Below are 27031 nucleotides of genomic sequence, written 5' to 3' on the forward strand. Positions count from 1 at the left end.
CAATAATTTATGTTCAAAACATTTGATTTTTCTAATTAAAAAGTAATTTTCCAAGTTAAAAATCCGATATCAAGAAAAGTAAAAAATGTTTTCTAAATAAATTAAAGAATATTGGACAAACCTACGCATTGATTAAAGGAACTGCTATGGAACTTAGCACACGATTGATCAAAACTCTTTTGTCGGTTAGACCGACAAATTCAAGCCTTATTTCTACCAAACTAAGCCCGTTCTTCATTTATGTTTTGTTGGGATACTATTAATTTTTGAAAAGCTAAATCAAAAGTTATGTTCTTATTAGACACTTAAATGGGAAATCATGAGCAAACATATGATCTTTACTTTTCTCTTGTATTAAATGCACTGGTTTCTCTTCTTCAGCAACTTTAGGGATGTTTCAATATATTGGAGTGGTTGGCGGGATTGCCTAATTTTGAGTAATAATAGTTTTATGCTGCCACTATCACAAAAACGAAAATACATTAGCTGTTGGTTTTTGGTGCAAAAGTTTGACGACTATTGGCGAAATTTTCAATACTGCAAGTTATTGAAATTTCTCACAATTTCTATCTTTATCTTGAGAATAATTATAGAGTAGAATATACCAAATTGGTGAAACAAATTCTCTACTGCTGAAATTGTTACATTGATTTTTGTTCCTTATGCTGCAATTTTAAGTTTTATCCGAGATCTTTCTGTTTTTAAATGACTTGATATAGTTAATATTTTTCATTTTAATAGCTTCATTTAATTATTTGATGGATCATCTTTCACTTTAATGGAACATCAAGTTTTCTTTCAAAATGAAACAATTTTATCAATACGTTTTTTGCAATGTTTGACAAGCAGATAAGCTCTTTGTTTGTTAAAAAATTTTGGAAATCACGATGTGAAGTGGGATGTTCATAAGACTAATGCATTTTTTTGCTATAATTATTTTGAAAATTTTCCTTTATATGTGCCCAATGACCTTGATGCTAAAATCTGAAGTATCTAAATCCTTGGAAGTGGTCTAGGCTTTTGATAATTAAATGCATTGGAGTGAGTCAGTGTGTGATAAAGTGACACTTTTCAGACCTAAATAATTCCATAACTATAAGAGATATTTGTGAAGTTTGGGATCCTAGATGTTAGGCAAAGCACTCTTTTGAACATATAAATTTCAAGTATGTAGATCTAATAATTTTTGAGAAATGGGGAGGTTGAAAGCAGCTCCAGATGGTTAGGGTAAGAAACACACTGGCTGCTGTGTTGCCGATTACTTTTGCAGTGATAAGACTTTTTGTATCATTGCTTTTTGCTAGATGACAGCATGAGTCTCCTTTCCTGCACCAAACCAAGTCAGTGGAAACTTGACAAAATTGGGCTTTAAGAACAGGCCAGAGAAGTAGGATAATTTTTTCAATGACCATAACTCTCCAATGCTTGTCTTGGTCAGGCTGTCAATCGTTGAACTACGGCATGTAATATTAGAACTCACAAACTAAAGACCAAACATATTCCCCAAAATGATCCTATCCCCTTATCATTCTGAATTTTTTACAACTTTACCTGATAAACTGGTGCAGGACTTCCATACTGTCTACTCGGAGGAGGCCCAGCATGCTGTAGCGTCATTGGTCTATCAGGTGGTCGCATTCCAGGGCCAGGTTGAGGTATTGGACCCATGGTATTTGGTTGCATTGGTGGGCCACTAGGGCCAGTTGGTACTGCTTGAGGTGGTACTTGATTGGGAACTGGAGGAGGACCAGAGGGTGTGGGTACAGGAACAGGTGTTGGACCTGCTGGAGGAACAGCATTACCTTGTACTGGAGGAGGAACAGGGTAACCCCTATTCATGTTAGCAGTCATCTAAAAAAAATACATTACATAATTTTAATAAAATAACTGATTTTAATAGAAAAATTGTAAGGTGAAACAAACGTTAACATATTTTATAGGTTCGCATGGATGCCACAAGTTTTTAAAAATAAGTTGGGGAACATTGGTCCACTTTTCTACTTTTTAATTTTTAATCTCATCAAAAAATTAAATGAGCACTTGATTTTCTACTGTAAGTTCCACTAAATATTTCTCACCATCCTAGTTTTATAAAAATGTTTAATGCATTTATTTTTGTTGACATTAATTTTTAAACAGAAGTTCGTAAAGTGCCCCACGCCCGGGGAAGGTTGGTCCATATTACAAAACATTTTATAACTAGCAAAAGAAGTTCAATCATTAATAAACTGATGTTCTATATTAGATTCAATAAACTTTGACTTATACGCTTACGTTGTCTTATTTTCCGAAACATGGATATTAACTCTGAAAATTTTCCATGGGAGGTCATTGAGTCTCTCTTCCTCTAATATTATTGAAGATCATCTAAAATTGCATGTTGGATACTACATGTTGGAAAATTACCAGTAGAGAATCCCTGAACCTTTTTTCTTCCTGTAACATCACAACAGACTATTTGCAATTTCATTTCTAAGGCATCAATTTTGAAAAATATCTGGACTGATACCCCTGTGCTTTTTCGACCCTTAAAATCATCCAAACAAATCTAAATTTGTGTATGTAGAATTTCAATTTCGAAAAACTGCTGATGGAGATTCTGTCATCACCTCTCTCTTGTATTCGCTCTTGCTGTTCCATCATATTCTTGATTTCTTCAGCAGCAATAATGACAAATTTCTGGAATTCTATGATGAACATGAATTATCTACATACTCAAATTGTGCTGTCATTTGAACTGCAGGAAGCATTATCATTAAAATACTTACTTTGAATTTTTAATCAGCAGTACTTTTCACATTTTAATCTGAAACAACACAGTGAAGTTCATGTGAAAGTGTATCTTATGAGCTAGGAAATATGAGAAGTTGTATTCTTTTCTTTAAACAACAACTGAGAAAAATATTTTAATCTGCAGCTCAAGATCAAAAAACCTTTCATTCTAGTTTAAGAGTCCAAAACATAATAAAATATGCACTTTACTTTCAAAAGTGTTCAAAGCTCCTAATAATACTTTATAAACAAATAATTATCATTTATTCAATCTTCTTTTGCATAAGAAAACAAATTAGGAGATTTTAATCCATTTGTGTCGGCACCAATAACTGCGTAAGGAATATTTTTCTTTTGCATAAGCAGGGGTCGATCCAGCGCCAAATTGGGGCCGCTTTGCGGCCCCTTCACAAAATTCCGCATGGCAAAAGCGGCCCCATTCACAAAATTCCGCGTCGCAGAAGCGGCCCCATTCACAAAATTCTGCGTCGTAAAAGCAGCCCCTTCACAAAAATTTATAAAAAGGCAGCCTTTTCACAATATTTTTTAACCGCAAATGTGTACGCATCTACGCGGGAGCCTCTTCCACCTTCCCCCATCTTATCTTTTTGCTTGAGAGCGTCAGAGGGGGGACGGCAGAGGGACACTTGTGATTGGTAGCTTGTTTTCAGGAAAATTTTAAATTTTACTTTGATTACGCAATATATATTTAGTATTAATTTGTGTTGAGTTTCAAAATCCAATTCTAAAATAACTTTACTTAAAATAAAATTATTTTACATGCTGTTTTTATATTTCTATTTGTTTTGAAGATCTTAATTTCCTTACATCGGCCATGGTAAACGAATTTTTCGCATTTTTGATGTTTACTGTACCTTGTTAAGAGGCAAACAAATAAAATTTCTTATATATTTATTAACATCATTAAATTGCAAAGTTTTAAACGAAATACCTACTCTGTAAGAACGTCAAAAGTCAAAAAATTAAACGCTGAATGCTGGTGCAGTATTATTTTGGGTTTTAATTACTTTTAAGTTTTTCAAACACATACATGGAATCTTTAATGAGTATTTCACTTCTGTGTTAAGAAATATGTGATATCTTTGAGTCTGTTCATATTGTATTTATTAGGAGTTATCATTACGTTCAGCAGCATGTGCAATTTTCATTGCTCTTAAAGTATTTGAGAGGGGCAAACAAGAAATCTGTTGTGAGACTTTCACCTTAAGAAAGTGTGCCTTGCATATGTATATTTGTAAAAAGCAATAAATGTAATGTATGTGTCAAATTACGAATAAAATGTTAAGGGTCTTACTTCCCCCCTCCCCCAGCGCATTTTCTCTTGACAGCTTTGAGGTATTCTTCAAGAACTTGCAATCACCCTGAAACCTGTCTAGGGCTTTTCTATAACGATACGACAGCTAAAAATGCTTTAATATAATCTTTTCCAAGAAAAAAATCACGAGAAGGTCTTTTTTACAAAAATAAAGACAATTCACAAAAATATTTTGCTTTTTCACAAAAATAACGAAATTTCACAAAAATATTTTGCCTTTTCACAAAATGGGGACCCAAAAAATAAAACCTGGATCGACCCCTGATAAGTAAACACAGAGTAGAATTAGCTCGTCGCATAGATAAAAGTCAAAGCAGCCAAGAGCAAAGGGTTGCTCAAACAAAATTATTAACGCCAAAAATCGGTTAAAGGCTAGCAATTTTATGTTCCGTTCGCCTCGCGCACTATTAGGATAGGTTAACTAAAAATGTTTATATGACAGATGAGAAAAACTTTAGCAACTGAATCTCAAAGCTATGTTGTGACAAATAAGTGTATATCTTTCCGTTAAATATTTCCACCTCATACAATTATATAGAGGTATTACATAACTTACTATTATTTTTCCAACAGAAAATCCAAAATTGTTTTCTAAAACACCCAATCAATACTTTCCGTAACCCTCAAAAAAGCTTTATTTTGACGAGAAAATGAAAATTACGAAAGAAAACAAAAAAGTTATAAAATGAAATTGATGCCATTAAGGTTTTGCAAAAAATTCACTTCCCCTTTAAAAAGATGAACTTTTGAATGGAAAGTTTTTCAAAGAGTTTTATAATCGTTACAATTTGCTTTCGTAATAATTTCCAAAAATTTACTATTCTGTGCCACCTTCACGTTGTGTAGAATAATTTCTATAATGATGCTTACTTTAGCCATTGAAATGGCAATGACGTTTTTATTTTCATCTGTGATTTGTTTAGAACGCCATATTGTCCTTCTGAATTTTGGTTAAATTACTTTTAACCATGGCAGCTGTTGCGCCAAAAACACATGAAGGTAAATTCATTCTTTCACAGTAGTTTCAAATTGCTCTTAGTTGAATAATGAATGCCAATTGTATGTACTTCTTTTTTTTTCTCCTCTTCCGATAGAGCTGTATGCTGGCATGTTCACATTGCATGAGTACTACCTGCAGTGGCTCTCAAAAGTGTTCGTTTTAGTAAAACCAGAATAACGCGTGACTGAATTCGAATATGAAGTTCAATATTTTTTCACAACATTCCTATGTCATTCTAAATAAAACCCTGTAGTTTTTCAAAATATTGACGGATCTCCTTTTTAAAATGGGTCAAAAAATGAATAAGAGAAATAATACGCCACAAAAGTAATCGTACACTAGGATACATTTCTTTCGCTCTTTTACATATGAGATGAAAGATAAAAATACATAAATACTTTTATTTTTTGACTGATAACGTCAGATTTAAAAACTACTTCTATTTCGATAATTATCGACAACAAAACTTTTGCTGACGGCTTCTAAAGAACGTTATAAAAATAAGCAAACTAGCAGTTTGACGTTGATTAGTATTACCGAAAATTCAACAATTAATCAAGCCAGCTGTTTGCCAATTGCAGTTATTTGCAAATTAGTATGTAGTTATATATGTGATCGGAGCAAGTGGTCCAGTTTTTTAAATCTATGGAAAGTCCTTGAAAATTAAAAAAAAAAAAACAGGTCGGAGTCCGTAAGTTTTCAAGAGACTCCGAATCTTTGACTCAGACTGAGAAGCCTTGATAATTTTAATTAGCTTCAAGAATTTAGAAGCAGCTTTATTTTGAAACTAGAGGTACCCTCACGGCTTTGCCCGTAGTACAAAATTAAAAGGTCATTTGATTAGCCTGTATATTTACAAATAATGGATGATGAATTTCTTGCCAGTTGGCTATGTTCATTCGCTCTTCCCATGTTATGGTTCCACGTCATGATAATTTCATAATTTACTCGTCCATCTTATGATAGTTTTGCTCCGGAAAATGTTCTTAAAATTGAAATAGAAAAAGAACAAAATCGAATTTTCGAAAAATCGCTTCAAGGTGCACACCCCCATGCTACAAACTAACTTTGTACCAAATTTCAAGAAAATGGGACGAATGGTCTAGGCGCTATGCGCGTCACAGAGATCCAGACAGAGAGACTTTCAGCTTTATTATTAGTAGAGAAATAACAGATGTGCAGTTATTGAATACTTATAGTCTACTATTTTCATTGAAGATAAGTTAGCATTAAGTAATTTTATATGCTTCAAAAAATAAATGAACACCCATGTAACAAATAGCACATATTACAGAATTTGTCTTTTGCGCTGAAATAAGTTCAATCCGAGAAACGGTGCTTTTAAACTGTGAAGCATGCAATCATTGATTTAAAACGAGTCTGATTGAGGAGCCTAACGTACTCCTTGAGCGCAGCGCCATCTGGATTTTCCTCAGATCTTATCTCACTTTTTCTCTGTCGATCGATACACTGCTCTTTCTAGGCACTATAGCACTACTTTCTTCATTAAATTTATCAATAAAAAGTGAAGGAATTGTCCCGCAGTTTTCTTTTTGACACCATTGGAAAAAGCGACATTTTTTTACTCCAGAGCTCTCTCGATCTATAGTCAAAAACCCTAACTTCTGTATTCAAAGGAAAAAAGTTACAAGTGTTTTTAAATCAAATTCAAATAAATGTCATTTTGATTCAGGTTGTCAACCATTTTATTTTCACGTTTCCGCGGTTACGTTTTTTGAATCCATTGTTTCTTTCCTTATTTTGCATTTAATTTCTTAAACTTATTTTATTTCGTGTTTCCATGGTTACGCTTTTAAAATCCATCTTTCGCATTTTAATTTCTCAAAAGTATTTTAATATTTGTCGTCATTGTTTGGAAGGGTAATTTTGCATGGTGTTTTTTTTTCTTAAATTTAAGCCTGATTGTTGAATATATGTCACTTGACACAATTTTTATTCTCAAGGTAAACTGAGCAAAGCCGGGCAACGCAGCTCTTAATATATAAAGATTTGAAAGCTTCTGTTAATGTATTTTTATACTTTTTTGTTTGTTTGGTGAAGCATTATTATTGCCAAAAAAAAAAATACATCCATTTCACTCGTAAAAGGGCTAGGTTCCAGTAGGGGGTTCACTTGGTGCATTAGGCTCTGAGCAGTTTAGTCTAGGATTATTGGTTTTAAGCAACCTTAAATGTAATTCATTGTTTTGAAAGAAAAGAAACTTTTGATTTGTTTTTATCTGAGTGAAATGTACAGGGATGAAAGTTTTCTAGCTTTTTCTGTTGCCTCTTTTGGACCTTATTTTTCTCAAAAATTGGAAAAAATATGATTTGTTAAAATTTTTGTCCCTCAATTACTTATTTTTTCTAATTTTCCCCCTCAAATCTTCATCCTCCGTGATATCTGCCAAAATTGTATGTTTTGGAATCATGCCAACGACGTCAAACACGTGCTGCGCCGAAAGTTGCATGCCTCGTTTGAGATTTCAATCTTTTTGCACCCTGCAAGTATTTCAATTATTTTTAATGTTGGGTGGTTTTTTACTGTATGCTACCTTATATCTGCTTCTTTTATTCATAATTTCAATAATATTTTTATTTCTTTAATTTATTTTGGAAAAAATGCAAAAGTCAATCAAAAAATGTTGCTTAGCACCCCAAAAGCTGAATACTATTAAATTTGCGTCGTAAGTCGCAGAACAGATGCCTGAGCGGCAAAACAATTCTGTTCAAATGTGAGAGCAAAACTCAAAGAAATTTTCTGCAGAAATTCTAGATTTCTGTGAAATATCTGTAGAAAATCTGCAGAATCTGCAGATTTTCTGCAAATATCTTCCAACTTAAGACAGAAGTTTGCACAAATTCTGCAGATTTCTTTAAATTAGAAGAAAAATCTGAAATTCTCAGAAATTATGATAATTCGGTGGATAGCTCGGGAAAAATGTTGAATTTGATAAGCCATCTGAAGAAACTTTAAATTTGCTTTAAACTTTGAGAAATCTGCAGAATTTGTGTAAATTCTAACTTGGGTTAGAAGATATTTTTAGCAAATCGGCAGTTTCTGCAGAAATTTCATATTCTAAATATGAAAAGATTCTGGTTTTTCTATCGTTTTTGGTTCCTCCTTATTATTTTTCAGAATCGATCTTCAGCCACTGCAATTTCCTCCATAAACGTATATTTTTTAAATATGCCAACATTGAAACACGTCCATCGCCGAAAATTGTGTGTCTGGTTTGGGATTTCAATCCTTTTGTATTCTGACAATATTTCAATTGTTTAGAAAGTTTTGGAATGTTTTGTTATACGCTACCGTAACTTGACGCATTTTATTTTTCATTTTATTAATTAATTTATTTAATAACATTTTTTTAATTGCTACTTCATGCCATGTAAAATTAAACCAAAAAAAAAAAAAAAAAAAAAAACGTGGTTTGACACCTAAATTTGGATTTTTATAAAATTTATCTTTGCTCTTTTTATGTATTTTAAAAAATGTATAAAATATTTTTGGAGAACCTCAATTAGTTTAGGTTCCACAGAAATGCATAGCAACAGTGAAGTTTTAAGAAAAAAGAAAAAAAACCTCCTGTATGAAACAATTTTTATTAGGGCTCCCGATTTGTGGAAAAAGTCACGGTTGCTTGTGTATACAACGCTTGAAGTAACTTGCAGAACAATTTTGGTCAAATGATTTTATGTTGTAGAACATTGTCAAGTATTCTGCGTTGGGGCTAACACCCACAGTCTTGAAATTTATTGAAACTTGGCATGGTTACTTTTTTTTGTGTATTTATGAAAGTAAAAAATATTAATGGCTAATCTCAAATAGTTTAGGCTTTACAGCCTATTAAAAGTTTTGAGATTTCATGATTTCATGTCATAATTTTGCCTCTTTTTTCAAAATTTAGATTTATTTAGGAATAAACACGCTTGCAATAAATGGTACAATGGTGTAAATTGTACATACTGGTACTTTATTAAATACGTATGACCTTTAAAACTGGTAAATTAGCCGTTTTTTGTTGAATTTTTCAATATTATGGCTTCTAGGCTCTATTTTGATGCAGTTTTAGATAGAATTCCTTTCACGAAATTTTTTTGGATATCATCCCTTTTACGAAATTTTTTTGGATTTACTCCTTTTAGCTCTCTGACCACTCTCATCCCTGAATGTGCAACAGTTTCTTCTTTTTTTCTGAAAAAGATTTTTGAATGTTCCACTGGATGTTTTTTTTTTTTGTTAGACGGATGGATTATGATAGCGTGGTTGCTGGGCGAGTTTGGCAAAAAACGAGTTGCGGAATTATTTTTACATTTGAAAGATATCATTTTATATCTTTTTTTTGTTTATTTGGCGAAATTTCTTAAATTGCAGTAAAAACTGCTTCACTTGCTAAATAGACTTTTAAAGCAACTGTAAATTTAATGATTTGACAAAGTTTTAAATTCCAAAGAAACTTGAATCGTTTTTTTTTTTGAAAAGGTATGTAGGCATTTTATACAAAGAAAATGAATGAAAGATGGATTTCACATCAGAGGGGGAGGGGGCGTCAATTTTTTTATTCAACAGACTTCCATTAAGTTTTTAGCACGGGCATCGCTGTGCGAGTACTGTTAGTATTAATAATTTTATGCAGGCTGTGGAGTCGGAGTCAAAGAGTCGGAGTCGGACTGATTTTGGGGTAAAGGAGTCAGAGTCGGAGTTATTAGAAAACATTCCGACTCCGGGTTTATTTTTTTCTTTCCTTTTCACTGACTCTCCTTGCATTTTTTAAAAACTGACTACCAATTGTTTCGATTACATGTATAAAAAAATACTAATGAAAAAATAATTGCCATTATGGCAATCAGCTAGCTTGAGTGCTTACCGAATTTTCTGTAGCCGTCCCCTAGTTTGCTTGCTTTTTAACTTAACTAATAGCAACTGTCAGCAAACGATTTTGTTGCCTAACAATTTCAAGTAATCACTTTCAAATAAAAATAGAAATGTAGTGTTTTGTTCAATCTCAGTTATAAAATAGTAAAGGGAACATAACAATTTAGTAATTCGAGTCCCGTAGCTCAGTTGGACACTTTTGAGGGTAAACGGCAAATTCAAATAAGTTCTGGCGCGAAAGCACCAATCCAAAAGATCCAATGAAATAATCTAATGTTTTTTTTTTCTTTATTAAGACTATTTCTATAAGCTTGGTTCTCACTAAAAAGTATGGAACAAAATAAGTGTAAATGATTTCTTGATTACAACACTCAATAATTGCAGTTAATCTTAAAATCTTCATATTAAGGTTAATTCTAAAGCAGCTAATAAATTGAAAATGTAGTGAAGAAGAAATATAAGTACGGTAAAATCTATTCGTATAAATTTGTATACCGCCGCATTTTGTGTAAAATTAGCTCCTGGCTTATATGTGCCCTATTTTCGTTGAAGTTTTATTGATGAAATATAATTTAAAATACATTCGCGAAAATTTTCAGAATTAAAGTATTTATATTTTTTATAAACTCTGAAATTAACTTTGGGTGTCATCTACCAGATGAGTGTCACCCGGGGCAAACCACCCCCTCTCAAGAACTTGAATTTAGAAAAAAAGCTTTTTTTTTCTCTCAAGTTACAGCTTTCAAAAATTAAAAGCACACGATTTGATCAATATCTATTTGTTAAACATTAAAGGGGGGCAAATTACAGAGAATCCTTTTCAATTTTTTTTAAAAGGGATTTTTAAGTCATCTCACTTTTTAATCGTAACTATTGGAAAATTTGATTTTTTAATTGAATTTCTAACGTCGTATGCGTCTTGGGTTTACAATAAAAAACAAAATACGAAATTGTTACAAAGAGGAATTAATATTTCAATCTTTGTTTAGAGGTTGTCCCCCTTCCCCTGAAGGGTGAGAGGGAGTTGAAAAAATACAATTAAAAAAATAAAAAAAATTTGGAGTCGGAGTCGGGCGTTTCAAAAAATCCAGGAGTCGGGGTCGGAGTCGGTCAGTTTCATTCCGACTCCGCAGCCCTGATTTTATGAATATAAAACACAAGTAAAAAAGGAATATTATATTACTTTGTTATATTAATGATGTATTATACATTATAAAATATAGTAAATGACTTTTAGGTTATTTTTAATTATGAATAAACAAAATTACTCTGATTAACATACTTTTATATTGAAAATACCAGAGTTGAAAAAATATCAAAATATCACGATATTTTCAAAATAAATATTGTGATATATATCATAATATATATCGACTGATATATATCGGCCAACCCTGATTCTCAAAAACACTTTCATTTTCTTACATTATTACAATATGTAGACTTAAAATTAAGGTTTCTTTCATTATTTTATATTGAATATTTCATTTTACATTTTTATCAGCATTAATGTAGTTAATTTAGCATTAGCTTTTTACTCATTTTTCTTCTGTTAGCCACTTTTATAGGTGTACAGTGTTGCCAATTGCTCCGCATTTTGCGGGGTTGTTCCACAAAAATGGCAAAGCTCCACAAAGAAGTTGTTTTGCGCCGCATTTCACAGCCGAACGTTTTCAACCTTAAATTTTGCTATTTTATCATAACAAACCTGTGAATATGGAAAATTAAAGATGCTTATACTCAAAGATTGAAATAATGTTAAAAGCTGTTTTATTAATTTAAAAATTATTTTTATATTAGTGCTTAAAATTATAATTAAAGCTCTAAAACAATTTCAGATACATGGTTTTAGTTATATTTATTGTTTTTTATACAAAATACTGAACTGCTCCGCAAAATTTTAAATTGCTCCTCAAAATTACCATAGATGCTCCTCAAATGGTTCCTCCAGGGTTGGCAACCCTGGATATATGATTCAGAAATAAAAAAATATGCATTAGTTGGTGCACAGTCACAAGACATTTTCTTTTTTTCTGACCAATGTTTAATATTTAGGCACTTTTACTATGAAATAAAATTGTTACATAATGTTATAAATGTAAAATACAAGTAAAAAAGGAATATTATATTATTTTGTTATATTAACCATGTACTAATGCATCATAAAAATATATTACATAACTTTTCGGTAGGGATGCACCAGATAGTGATTTTGCCGGATACCGGATATCCAATGCCCCCTTACCTGCCGGATTCGGATATCCGGCATTTCGATTGCATTGCATGTTCGCATATTTTTCTACAACGCTGTTTCAAAACAATAAATTTCTTTAAAAACATGTTTAGTACATTCAAATGTACTTTTTTAGAGCCTCTATATTTTAATTTAGAAATTGTGCTATATATAAAATGAAACATTAAAATATTGTTTTATTTCGACAGACTTTTTCGAAAGAGATAAACTTTCGGCAAAAATTAATTCTGTATGTAATGTACACATGGTTTAAACTTTTAATTATTCATAGTCGTATTTGTTATTAGATTTGCATGACGTGTAGAAATTTTTTTAAACTTCATCATAAAGTAATACATTTTCTTGTTTCCAATTTAGAAATAACAAAAAATAAAACTTTGCTTTGAAATCATTTTTATTACAGATAATACACACGTAAAATTTTTCTAACATACAAGTTAAAAAAGAAAATATTAAAACAGGGCCAGTTTGACTCAAAAAATAAATAAATAAACCAGGGTTGGCAAAAACCCGGGTTTTTTTTTAAAAAGCCCATGGACCCAGGGTTTTTTGGGTTTTCTAAATAAAACCCAAAAAAACCCAACTGAAGCTAGGTTTTTTAAAAGAAATGTGGCTTTTTTGTCTTTTTTTAGGGAAAATATGGGGTACTTGTAGCATATTGTAGCGTAAGTATATGGACAAAGCGCAAAAATTGTCTTGGGAGAAAAAAAGCTGGAAAATTCAGCGTTTTCTGAAGAAAAGTATAAAAGATGACAAAACCCACAAGTTTCAGGTTTTTTAGTTTCCATAATTACCAACAGTTAAGGCAAATTTACTTCTCGAGTGATAAAATCTATTGTTTGTTTGTTTTGTTTTTAATTGCATACCTACATTTTTTTTTTGCATTTTACTTTATTGTATTTCATTTTGTTATGCAAAACTACTGTAGAACCTTAAGTAGTTTAAATCCCTTTTTACTGAATTCCAACTTAATCGAGACATTTCTTTGAATTTTATGTTGCCTGTTTTTCTATTTCTGTGTATGGAGTAAGAAATATTAAACTTTTTCGTAAGATAATGAAAAAAATGCTGTACATCCTATTCTGTTTTCTATCCGACCGTTTGTAAAATCTGTTAATTTCTTTAAAAAAATATACCTTGTTTATTCAAGATTTGTGACGTGTTGGTTTGCAGAAAATAATTCACATGAAAGCTTTTTAGCTAGAGTAGTTTCCTCTGTACAATCTACAAATATTGAGAAAATCTGAAGTGACAGGACTTAGTCAAGATAATTTGAGTTATTTATTGAGACCAGTGAAAGAAAAAAGTTAAATATATTTATTTAAAGTATTTGAAGTATTTTTTTAATGCTTCTAAGAGTTAAGAAATACTATTAAAGTTCGAAATTCATTTTTTATGTTCATTGTCTGTGGTGAAGAACAAATAAAAAAGAAGTTTAAATTGTGAAAGTATTTAAATTAATTAATTTTTTTGAAAACAACTTAGAAAATTTAAAAAAACCCAAAAGTGGGCTAAATAATGGGTTTTTTTAAATGGGTTTTTTCAAAAAAACCCATTGGGTCCAACCCAATTGGGTCCAATCTGGCCAACCCTGAAATAAACTTAAATAATCAATTTAAATTTTACTTTAATTCCAGAAATAAAGGTACATTTTCTCTAAAGATGCAAATTAGCATCTTAAATACAGGGGTGCCCCCCCTAGGAGCAAGGGCCCACCCCCTAAAAACCATAAATACCCTCCAAATAGAAAGCCCCCCCAAAAAGAGAAAATACCCCTAAAACACCCCCCCTAGGTGGGCAACCCAGTTAACAAATTAAACTTATGCTAAAATAATCAACTGGAAATTTTACTTTAATTCCAGAAAACAAAGATTCACTCTCTTAAAAGATGCAAATTAACATCTTAAATACAGTATTAAGAGTCATTCTCAACGCGTTCACTTTTTAAAAACAAATTAATAAACTTAAACGTAAATAACCAACTTAAAATTTCCCTTTAATTCCAGAAAATAAAGATTCACATTATTAAAAAATGCAAATTAATATCTTAAATATATTATTAAAAGTCGTTCTCAACATGTTAACAATTTTTTTAAACATAAATAAAATTATACTTAAATAATCAACTGAAAATTTCACTTTAATTTCAGAAAATAAAGATTCACATTCGTAAATGATGCAAATTGACATTTTAAACGAACTATTAAGAGCCGTGTTAAACACGTTCACACTTTTAAAAATAAATAAACCAATTCTTAAATAATCAACTTGAAATTTTTTTTACTAAATTCCAAAAAATAAAGTTACACATTCTTAATGATGCAAATTAACATCTTATATATAATATTAAAAAATATGAAACATATTCAATCTGTCTTAAATGAATTTATAAATTTATATTTGAACAATAAACTTAAATTTTACTTAAATTTTACTTTAATCCTAGAAAAAATAAAAATACACATTCTTAAAAAATACAAATTAAATTCTTAAATATATTATTAAAAATTATACTATACACTTAAAATATTAGAAAGAAGAAAATGAAGCAATAAATTATAGCTGTTATTTCTCACTGCTATATTCACTGTCTATTTTAAATGCTAAATATCATTGAAAGTCTTAGTTAAAATAATTATTCTGGGAAAAGCAATTATTACTTTATTCAACATTCTAAAATTTCCAATGGACTCAAGTTTAGGACTCGACCGATGCATCGGCCTGGCCGATGCATCGGCGCCGATGGTTCAACAATTCAGCCATCGGCATCGGCGGCCGATGCTAACTTGCAGGAAACATCGGCCCATCGGCCTTAAAAAAACATCGAAAAGCCGATGGAATTGGCCGATGTTTTTGGAAAAAAAAGGACCTTTGTTGTTTTACTTTTTAATACAAAGTAAAGTGAGTTATTGTTTTCACATAAAATTGTTTACTTAAATTTCAGTATGAATTTTTATTTTAATCACCCCTGAAAGAGTTTTTAATACTGCATTCAGGTACCAAACAAGTTAATTTTTGCGTTGTTTCTTGCGGTTGGATGTACGTAAGTATCTCTCATAAGTCATAACTCAAAAATGGAAAGCTGTAGAAGGCTAAATTTTCGCGTGTGGGATGTGCATACGTTCCAGTTGTGCTATTATCTTCTTGTTTTCAATCGGATGTTCTAAAAAGCCTATTTACTCATTTTTTGTGGCTATTAATTACTTATTTCAAGGCAAAACTAATACAGCGCCTCAGACTGACGATCATTTGGTGATATATTGCCGAATTGGAGACTATGGAAACAAATATTTGATGGCTAAACCGGTTTTGTTTCATTTTGTTAGATTCTCGTTGAATCGACGGTAATTTTTAATTTTTCGATATTTGTAATATGAATCTTTTTTGTATCGCTTCTGCGGAGCTACAAGTTTGGGGCCCATCTAAATACATTTTGGGGCCCTATTTCTCTATCATAGAAAATGTAAAACATTTATCATAAGCATTTTTGTAACTCGGGCCCCTACGGTTATGGGGCCTCTCGTGCAATTGCAATATTTGCTATATTTTAAATCGCGCCTGCGCGTCAAAACAAACTCGGGTGCAAGTTTTAAAAGAGTTTTTCTGCTCAATGTTTATGATTACTTTGAACTCTATTTTTTACGACTATTTTTTGTATTTCTGAGAACACTTGCGTGCCCCTCTTCCCACCCCCTCAATTTCTGAAATTAAACTGTAGTTGTACTTTTGAGTTGTTTAAAAGTAACACCATTCATAAAATTAGAGTTTTTTTTTTTTTTCCAAGCTTTATTTTTTGTTTAGGAAAAATTTAGAGAATTAATCTAACAAAATTGATTAAAGACGTTTTGAATAGTGACATAATTCGGAAATCAAAGGGACTTTTGAATTTTTTCTTCGTAAGTGCTGAAGTAGATTCAGAAACTCTTCCGAGGCGTTGGTGGCAGCGGTTCTGTACTAAAAAAATGAGGCCGAAAAGTTTAATGTTGTGAGTTACCACAAAATCAAAGGGTGACCCTCCTAACCCACCCTCGTCGTGTCAAGCATTTCTTACATATTTAACGATTATTTATTTTGGTCATGAAATGTCATTTTGCGTATTTCTTATATTTGTTTCACCTGTATTTCGTAATGCGAAATCTTTTTTGCATCATGAATAGCGATCGATTTTTTTTTCTGTTATAAGTAACTATTTTTATGTATTTATATAAAATCAATGAATAAGTTATTTTCGTTTTCATCATATTTTTAATAATATGTTATAGAAAAGTTTAAAGGATTTTCTATTATGCAATTTTTTAAATTTCAGAAAATTATTGTTAAATTGAAAAATTTAATTTGAACTTGTTCGTAGTGCTTCATAAAAGATTAAACAATCAAATTATTCAATATTACGTGTGCAAACATCAGATCAAGTAGTATATGTATTCAGTTATTAACTTCGTGTAAATATTGAGTTTGTTTATTGTAGTTGCGTTTTAAGAACCTTGCTCTTTTCATGGCTATTTCTTTTTTCAGCAAAATTTATGTTACTCTTATAGCTTTTATGAAAAATGCAAACTTTTCTATTCATAAATTTTAAATAAATATAAAAATATTCCTAATATGATTTAATATTGAAATTTACCTGTTACCTTTTTTGTTTAATTTGATGACTAAAAAATGTCTACGTGCAATTTTTCCACTTTAATTGCGTTATTTGTTGACGGTATTATAGTTTTATTCTTAATTTTCATTTTAATGATAAAACATAATTTAATGTTTTTTAACTATGTTTAATGTACCTAAATCCATACATTTTGACAATATTACTGAAATCTTAGTTATATGTTCAATTTAAAAAAATCAATTGGTTATGAAACAGTCTCTTTGTTTTTCTTCCTTTTTTTTCTTTCTTTCTTTATTTTATTCTTTCCTTTTTTTTTTTTTTGGTTGTTCTTTGTCTCCCATCATACAGCAGTCAAAAAAGGAAAAACATAACTACACCCTATACAGATTGCACGTACTACGATCCAAAAGTTCGGGGGACAAGCTGTATAAAACCTTACCCAGAATAATTCACATAACCAAAGCACATCCACCTTCAAAAGGTCGCCATGAGGGACTATGATACTTCTTCCAGCGTTCATATAACTTTTGGAAACACTCATGGAAGCCATTTTTCGCTACCTTCTGTGATGAAGCTTTATCTTCTCCTGACGGAAGAAAGCGGCGTCCATGCAAATCTTTTTTGCAGGGAACAGGTAAAAGTCATACGGAGCTAAGTCCGACGAAACGTTATGTTATTTGTTTGTCATATCAGAGTATTGACAAACCAAACCGTGCGTCCTCAGCATGAAAGTCGCCTTCTTCCTTACGATGAAGTTAAAGCCTTACAGGAAGTTGCGAAACAGGCTGCCAGTGTTTCTAAAAGCTATACGAAAGTTGGCAGAAGTGCATAGTCGTTCAAAGTGACAATTTTGTAGATAGATGTGCTTCGGTAATGTGAACTATTCAGGGTAAGGTTTTATACAGCTTGCCTCAAACTTTTAAATCATACTACGTACGTATGAGTTTTCAACTTACTATTTCATAACGTTTTTGAGTGACGCAAGTTTACGCGGATGAAGACATCACATCACAAGTGAGTTTGCGATAATTAACTAAGGATGAGTTCAAAATGGAAATTTCGGTCATCTATATGTTCTTAGGTACATATGCATGTACAGATGTGGCGAAAAAACTTGTGAAGTTTAAATTGGGTGATCGTAAAATATAAATTTAGGTCAAAATCTGATATATATATTTTGTGATTACAATTCCTTATTCGTCGAAAGAAAGTAAAATGAAATGAATCAATGATTCTTTAAACCTGACAATCTTATCAATTTATTTCTGTTAGATTTTTTTTTTTTTTTTTGCCATCGGCCAACAACATCGGCCATCGGCAATCGGCCATTTGGAGGAAAACAATCGGCCATCGGCCATCTTTGAACAATCGGCCAACAATCGGCATCGGCCAAAAAATGCCATCGGTCGAGCCCTACTCAAGTTAGGATCGGCGTTGAATATGACAGTTAGAATTATGCTTCATTTCATGCAATATATACACTTAAGAATATTTATCAATGCAGGGGAATATTTTAGATTTTTCATTACAAACAGAAGTTTTTCTGCATTATGAACCATTTCAAGGTCGACTTTTCACTTCAGCGTGTTAAAGCAGAGAGTGAGAGAGGGAGGGAGAAATTATTGGCAACATACCGTCAGCAGATTCGCGAAGGAGAGGGGGGGGGAGACGCAGGGGAATGCCAGAAGCTAGGTTTGAAGAGGAATGGTCGTTTTTGAAGCAGCAATTAAAAGAGAAAGCATCATCGAAAAGTTTATGAAACAGTGAAAACTTTAACTGGAATTTTTGCAAAAGTAAATTCAAAATTAAACCCTCATTTCGTACCGGATAACCCCACATCAACCCCGGATATCTCTGACATTTTTACCGGATAACTGCCCGGATATCCTGCAAAAAACTGTCGGATATCCGGATCCAGAGTGGCTTGTCGGATCGGATGCCTCATAGTTCGGGATAGTTGAAAAATCAGCCGGATAGGCCGGATACCGTTATAGTTACCGGATATCCGGTGCATCCCTACTTTTTGGTTATTTTTAATAATAAATGTACTGAAAATGCCAAAGTTGAAAAAATAAATATTAAAAAAATATCATGATATTTTCAAAATAAATACGGGATATATTTCATTATGTATAATATATCAAAGAACACTGCCCCCCCCCAAAATACTTTTCAGTAATCCCTGAATTTTTATTTGATATTAAATTATTTGTGCGTGAAATTACGAAAAATGTTGCACTTAAAATGTTACAATCAATAAAATTAATGTAAAATTTACACCTACTTGATTACAATTTAAAATGTAATTTAAATTTTCAAATATTTTTTAATTTGGTGAGCAAAAAGTGAAGAGTTGGATGAAGTGTTAGTAAAAAAAATTGCATTAAATGCAAGCTCTTACTATAAAATGTAATGTTAATATTTTCTCTTGTTCCCCCCCCCCCCCAAAAAAAAAAAAAAATTGTAATCTGTTTTTAACATGATTTTTGGAGGGAGTGTTTTTTTCATTCAGAGATTTTAATTCTAGCTCCAGTATATGTAGATTAAATTAATTTATTTATTTATTGTTTTATTATTTTTTAAATTAAAGAATAAGTTAAAATAAAAAACATAATTACTTTAAATTATCCTCTCAATTTTAAATGTATTTTGTAGCATTTACAATGTTGATCTTAAAAAAAAATATTTTGTGAATTCTAAAATGAACTTTTTATATTATTCATGATAATTTGTTTTTTATCTATGCATTATTCCTTGTTAGAAATTGAAGCTCAGATCCGTGAGCTACAAGCAAGAAAAGCTGGATTGGCTCCTGAAGGTGAAGAAAATGGAGAAGGTGTCCCTCTTACTGCATCTGCTGGCATTTATATGGATGAAGATATTTATGGAGGCACTAAATCAAAGTATGAAGGTTACGTGACATCCATTGCTGCGAATGATGAAGCAGATGCGGATGTAAGTTTACTACTTTGTTTCTTAGTTGATGTTTTATTCTAAATATAAACTTAATATAAAAGTTTGTTACTATTATTCATAGTTTATAGTGCATAAAAGACATTTTCATACATTCAGGAATATAGTTATTTAAAACTTGATTTTATTGAGAGAAGTTACGATTAACAACTTGGCTGATATAAGAATGCAGAAGATAATTAAAAATGGGGGAATAAGGTTTTTGTATTTGTGGGTCGAGAGAATCCGTTTCAGAATTATATGTTACATGCTGCATGGAGTGTGTAAACTTAAATTTTTTGACTTGTACATTTGAGGCAGTGAGAAGCAAAGGGATGTAAGTAGACATTTTTAACCCTTACAGGCACGGATCATTAAAATTTTAGAAATATAATAAAAAAACACAATGGATGGAATAAATTGGTTATCTGGACAGATTTCACAGTCAAAATTTTTTTAAATTCACCCCCTCTAGCTGGGGGGGGGGGGTCCCCGTTTGTGACCACCGCCCTCCTAGAGCCAAAATTGTTTTCTGAAGAGGTTGTTTACCTCGTATGATAATTGGAGTAATTTCAAATATTTTAAGCTCTTAAGCATTTTTACGAATTATTTCAATAATTTATGCCATTAAGAATATTTAGAACATAAAATCCAATAATTTTACTATAAAAATTCCAAGATACAGATGAAGTAAAATTCAAGAAAGTTTATATAGATTATATAAAATTATCTAAATAAGCAACTTAAAATGTTAAAAATATTTTTGGCACATTGTTCTTGCTTTATGGTGCATTCTTTTTGTGCTATAAAATATTAAATGAAAAAATACTACTGTATAATACCATTTACAGAAAAAATATCAAAGCTGAGAATAAAAAAGTATACAACTGTCTGGTAGGAAAAGCAGATCTCAAATGTGTGCTGTCATGGGCCTTCAAATTCACCTGTTCTGGGTCAAGAACCCAAAATAAATAAACAAAAGCACGTTGAAAACTATTCTTTTGGGCCCCCATCTCTGAAATGTATCAAATTACATCTTTCACCCACAACAGTGAGATCAATGCTCTAGAAGGGCGGTGTCCACATTTGGGGACACCTGGAAAGAAACTTTGTTTATGCATTCAAAAATGAACTCAAATCTTTTGCAAAATTATGATTGATTAGCTCAGGATTCCTGAGGGAAAATGGTTGACTAATTTAGATTATGGTGTAAATTTTAAAATCTTGAAAAAAATATTTTATTTGAGCTTGAAAATTGAGGTATTTTAAACAAGAAATTAAGTCAACAAAAAGAGTCATATTTAATAGTGCTGCCATCTGTGTGCATTAAAGAGAAATAAAAGCAACTAATGCAGCGATTTTTGGAATTTTAAAGAAAAAGCTTTTTTTTAAAGAAATTTTTAAAATTGGTGTCCCTTTTTGTGACCACCGCGCCGGAAAGAGTTAAGTTATGAATAAAACGTGTTTAAGAGTCATTTTTTTTTTTCAAAGCTGGTCACTTTTAATAGTTGATGTCTTCAATTTTCGTAAAAATTTCAGGATGTGTTGAAAAAGTGAAGTTTCTTTTTTTAAAAACTGATTTGTTTGTTCTTGAGTAGGGGTCAAAGTTTAAGGTCGTGAGAAAAAAGAGCTAAATATATAATTGCTTTGCTTCAAAAGCAATGAGTGAGCCGAGCCAATTCTTTTAAATAAGGATACTACTTGATACTAGGTACATTCTAGTAGAAATATTTTGGTGACTCACTCATGGCTTTGAGGGCAAAGTTCAATTGTAAATGCAATTTTTTAAACTTTTTTTGCCTTGTTTGGACTTGAATATCTGCTAAAGCCGTGAGTAACCCTCGGAAATAAGTATATGATTAACTATTCACCGCAGTATAGTACTAAGAAAAATATAAAACAGCTTTTGTTTCTCTTGGCTTTAGTAGTTAAGTGGTCTCAAAGTTGATGATTTCAAGTTTAGAGGTCAATAACTTTGACCGCGATGGGTCAACAACTTTGGGACACAGCTGTAGTTATAGTCCGATTGGTATAGTTTAAGGTCTAGGTTAGAAACCCATGGCAACTGATCAACTTTTTTAATTACGCAGTCTCAAAGTTGATAATTTGAAACAATAAGAATACAAGTTTTACATCAATTACTCTATAATACCCGAGTCAATAAATTTGAGCAAGAGCTGTAATTATGCTCTATGTGGTGTAGTTTTAGACTCATGTCAGAAAACCACGAGATCTTATCATCTTACTTAATAAAACGGTCTCAAAAATGATGATTTCAGTATAAAAGAGCGTTTTTTCACGAGTTTATATGCGTGCTACTCAAAATCTTATGAGCTCGAACTCACATAAATACTAGAACAAATCAACAACCAAATGTACTTTAAGCTCCCAAAATTGCATGCTTCCAGTGTTATAAAATTTTCTGTAACCTTGACCACAACATGGTAATTTTTCTCTCAAAGCTGATCCGCCATTTTGGAACACTATATTTTGGAGATCCTAAATCCTCAGGATTCCGATCTCAGAAGCTGAAAATTAGCTTCAGGTTAGTTTCAAAGACATCTCTACACCTCTATAAAATTTCATCCCATTCGGGGATGATCAAGCGGGGACAGTTTGAAAAACCAGGTCAGTTGAGGTAAAATCACTCTGATATGACACTGTGCACATTTCACCCGTATCTTTTATTATTGCTAAACAAACCTGTGTTTTTTTCCCCCGTTTTTTTATTTTTTATGTTTTTACCTTTGAGCCAAATTTAATAATTTGTTTATTTATAAATTTTTTTTTACTAAATAGTGTATATGCAAATTCTACTGTAAGTATGAACTCAATCTCCCCAATTGCAGTCCTCTTCCTAAAATATAGCATTGATTTATGGTCATTATAAAGTCAAAAATAGGCAAAGATGCATGTAAATTGTCACAATGTTATATCAGAGTGATTCCATGTCAACTGACCTAAACTTTTAAAATTGTCCCTGCTCAATCATCCCCAAATGGAATGAAATTTTATAGAGATGTAGAGATGTCTTTGAAACTAACCTATGCAAATTTTCAGCTTCTGAGATCCGAATCCTGAGGATCTAGGATCTCCGAAATGGCGGATCAGGTTTGCGAGAAGAACTGCCATGTTGTGGTCAAGGTTGCAGAAAATTACATTACATTGAAAGCATGAAATTTTGGGAGCTTAAAGCACATTTGGCTGTTGATTTGTTCTAGTATTTATGTGAGTTAGAGCTCATAAGATTTTGCGTAGCACGCATATAAACTCGTGAAAAAACATGCTTTTTATACTGAAATCATCATTTTTGAGACCGTTTTATTAAGTAAGATGATAAGATTTCATGGCTTTCTGACATGAGTCTAAAACTACACCACATAGAGCACAATTACAGCTCTTGCTCAAAGTTATTGACTCAGGAGTTATAGAGTAATTGAGGTAAAACTTTGATTCTTGTGTTTTCAAATTATCAACTTTGAGACCTTGTAATTAAAAAAATTGATTAGTTGCCATGGGTTTCTAACCTGGACTTTAAACTACACCACTTGGACAATAACTAGAGCTGTGTCCCAAAGTTGTTGACCTGTTGCGATCAAAGTTATTGACCTTTAAACTTGGCCATTATTTTAAAATCATCAACTTTGAGACCGTTTAACTACTAAAGCCAAGATAAACGAAAGCTATTTTAATATTTTTCTTAGTACTATACTGTGGTGAGTAGTTAATCATTTTCTTATTTCCGAGGGCTACTCCTGGCTTTAGCAGATATCCGGGCCCAAACAAGGGAAAAAAAGTTGTAAAAGTTGCATTTTCAATTGACTTTTGCCCTCAAAGTGTTGGGCAATTCAAGTTGATAGCTCAATCAAAACCCGAAGTTCAAAGAACTAAAAGCAGGTTTTAAGCTAACAAACCCAACTGAAAATTTGTGGAATGATCTGCTCGGGAAGAAAGGACATACAGACACATATTTAACAATTAAATAAACATTTTATTAAACAATAAATATGTCAAAACATGGAAATAATAACAAGTGTAAATAAAATTCACATTCCCCAACAATTGAATAAAAAATCCCCCCAAAAATATCAGTAGGAAACATTTCTTAAAAATAGTATCGTTTAAAGTTCCAGTAAAATTTATATGACTAGATTAATATAAGTACAACCTTGAGTCCAATGCCATAAACGGAATAGTTCATACGAACGAGTTAAAAAGTTCATACCAAACAAGCTATTCCTTCCTTAAAAGTTGGCACAACATGTGAGGGCGCGATCCACTAATTTGGATCCCATATCAAAAATTGTCCGTGACCATTCCATGCCACCATGCTGAATTCAGAAAAGAAACCTGTCCTCCTGGACAACAGGAACCATCCATCCATCTAACGGACATCCAATCCAGCTCTCGAGCGAAGACCTTCAATGGTCCTGTTTGTTAGGCCTTTTCACAGCAAAAAAACAACTTGATTTAAACTCTCAATTTTAGAGAGAAAATCCCCCACTTAAAAACTCATCTCAAGGCAACAACTGGAACATGCCCGCATTTCTAGCTGGGCTCAACGACAAAACTTCCTACATCTTTTAAAAAGAATCCACTATACTACGTGGAACTCCGGAGCACACAGCTCCCAGGCACAATCTCAGCACCTCAGAAAAACATTGGACTGCAGTCACAACATATTAAAACAAGAGGTGAAACAATAAGAGAATGATTGATTGAGAGTTCACACTTAAATAGCATTCCCTATCTCCCTACGCGATGGCGTGACGTATATCAAAAAGCATGCATAAATTACATTGAGGAAACAACTCAACACAGTTTACAGTTTAAAACTAAATTCTTTAAAATTGTTTCCCACATGCATACAGCAAGAATCTACTCAACATCTTTCCTATGACGTCACACCATCGTGGCGGGTCAACAAACGCATGCTACGCATGCAGGGAATGTTGGCTCTGGGGAAAGATTCGAGCGCCGGTAAAATAACGGGATGACTTTCAAAGTTCGAAAAAAGAAGGAAGTAAGTTCTGGAAACTTTTCTAATCCTTCTAAAAACTTTAGGAATTTCTCCAAGAAAAAAAATAATGGCTCTAGGCCAACAAGTTCCCCCCTCTTGGAGACAATTCATAAAGACACTTAAAAACATTTCGAACAACAATTCTATAAACACATTGAAAACATTATTCAAACACTTATACATCAATACATATATTCTCATATTTTCATTTTAGAATTTTCATCAAACTCCTATCTTCTCACGTAGAGTTTTTAGATAGAGTTAAAAATTTCATTTTTATTTTTGGGATTCCCCCCATCTTATATTCATGAAAACCCTTTTATATTTTCTAAAATGAATTTCACTTTAATTTTTATAAAACTTTAGTTTCTATTTCAACAATTGAAATCCTAGAAACAATTTTAAATTTCAGAAACAATTTCAGTTTCAAATGTTTCAATTTAAGTTCCAGAAACAATTTCAGTTTCCTAATTCTTAGAAAAGACCTCATGGAACACATTTAGTTTCAAATCTCAGGAACACATTTTTAGTTTCAAACAATTCAATTACAGGAACTAATTTCATATTCTTATATTTTTAACAATGAAACCATTTTAATTTCAACCTGAAAGAAACAAATTTCAGTTTATCATAACTTATATTTGCAGAAACAACCTTTTGTTTCAATTTTTCACAGAAACATTTTTAGTTTCAAAACAATTCTCATAATTCACTGGATTACTTTCAGTTCCAATTCTTCCAGAAGTTGTTTTAGCCTCAAATTTTAGAAACATATTTTAGTTTCACGATTTTTACAAACCTAAATTTCTAGAAACACAGTTTCAGATTTGAACCATTCAGATACAAATTTAGTTTCCAACCTTTTCCTTAAATTTGGTCTCAGAAACAATTAGTTTCAAACCCCCTGAAACACACAGTTTCAAATCTTTTCTTCAATTTTTGGTTTCAGAAACACTTAGTTTCAAACCCCTGAAACACACAGTTTCAAACTTTCATTACTTTGAAATATCTTCACAAAAATTTATTTTTTTTTTTTTTTTTTGGAAACTAATCTTAATTTAAATTTTTCCATTATATAGGGTTCTGAAACAATTCCAGTTTCTCACAGAAACAAATCCAGATTCAGACTCTTAAAAACACGGTTTCAAATCCATTAAATCTTAAAGAAACAATTTTTAGTTTCAAATACACAATTTAAATTTCAGAAACACTAAGTTTCAAAACTTCAGAAACAAATTCAGTTTCTCTTAATTTATTTTTCCGGAAACAATTTTAGTTTCAAATCCAAAGAAACGCGTGTATTTAAACTTTCATAATTTCAGAATATCCAGGAACACATTTCAGTTCCATTTCATTAATTAGATTTCTTTTCAGAAACAATTGATAGTTTCAATTGAGGAAGACAAAAAAAAAAAATGCAAGACAGCCCCAAACTTATTTTTAAATAAAGGCTTCCTGCCAGGAAATAAATCCAAAGTCATTCCCCCCGTCTCCAAAACATTCTCCTATAGGAGCTTTTCATGTTTTGAGAAACAATTTCTTATATTTACAGCCAAAAATAGCTAAAACTAATATGCTATTATAACACATGGCAAAAATCCAATTTAGAAATTCTTAGTTTCAAATTCAATGATTATATTTCAAAAAAATTCAAATTCTATTTGGGGAGACCAAAAACTGCAAGTCAGCCAAAAATACATTCTCAAACAAAAGCTGCCTGTCAGGAACTTAATCCAAACAAAGTCATTCCCCCCGTCTCCAAAACATTCCCCAATGGGGGCTTTTTATGTTTTGAGAGACAAATTCTTATATTTACAGCCGACAAATAGCCAAACATTATATGCTATTAAAAATTCACGGCATAACACCAATTGATGAAAAACTTTTACTTATATTTACAGCCGATAAATAGCCAAACATAATATGCTATTAAAAACTTACGGCTAAACATCAATTGGAAAAAATTCTTATATATTTTTTTTAAAATTTCTAAAAGATTTAATTCAAGTGTTTACCATTCCCTTTCAACCTGGCGCCGAACTTTTAAAATTGCCATCGTATATTTTTAGCGGGGAAAAATATTTACACAATACAGCTAAACTGGTCAAAAACTACAGGGGGTCAACATATGTATTTAAATTTGCTCCATGTTTCATATTGAGAGCCTATATTTTATCAAGGGTAACATTTAAAAAATCCCTTTCTAAGAAACA

General features: G+C 31.7%; 2 protein-coding genes across 2 annotated transcripts in view; one reads left to right on the forward strand and one right to left on the reverse strand.

The window, feature by feature from the left end:
- The window catches only part of LOC129234533 (brahma-associated protein of 60 kDa-like), a 33452-nt gene extending 28669 nt beyond the window's left edge, over window positions 1-4783 (reverse strand). Inside the window, exons 1-2 of the mRNA XM_054868548.1 lie at window positions 4665-4783; window positions 1552-1851 (exon numbers count right to left, since the gene is read on the reverse strand). Coding sequence (XP_054724523.1) covers window positions 1552-1851 — 300 coding nt within the window. The 5' untranslated portion in view covers window positions 4665-4783. The remainder of the gene's footprint in view (window positions 1-1551; window positions 1852-4664) is intronic.
- Window positions 4784-5014: 231 nt separating this feature from the next.
- The window catches only part of LOC129229136 (splicing factor 3B subunit 1-like), a 123519-nt gene continuing 101502 nt past the window's right edge, over window positions 5015-27031 (forward strand). The window contains exons 1-2 of the mRNA XM_054863459.1: window positions 5015-5107; window positions 19608-19801. Coding sequence (XP_054719434.1) covers window positions 5077-5107; window positions 19608-19801 — 225 coding nt within the window. The 5' untranslated portion in view covers window positions 5015-5076. The remainder of the gene's footprint in view (window positions 5108-19607; window positions 19802-27031) is intronic.

This window comes from Uloborus diversus, chromosome 1 (genome assembly GCF_026930045.1).
Source record: "Uloborus diversus isolate 005 chromosome 1, Udiv.v.3.1, whole genome shotgun sequence".
NCBI classification, from domain to species: Eukaryota; Metazoa; Arthropoda; class Arachnida; order Araneae; family Uloboridae; genus Uloborus; species Uloborus diversus.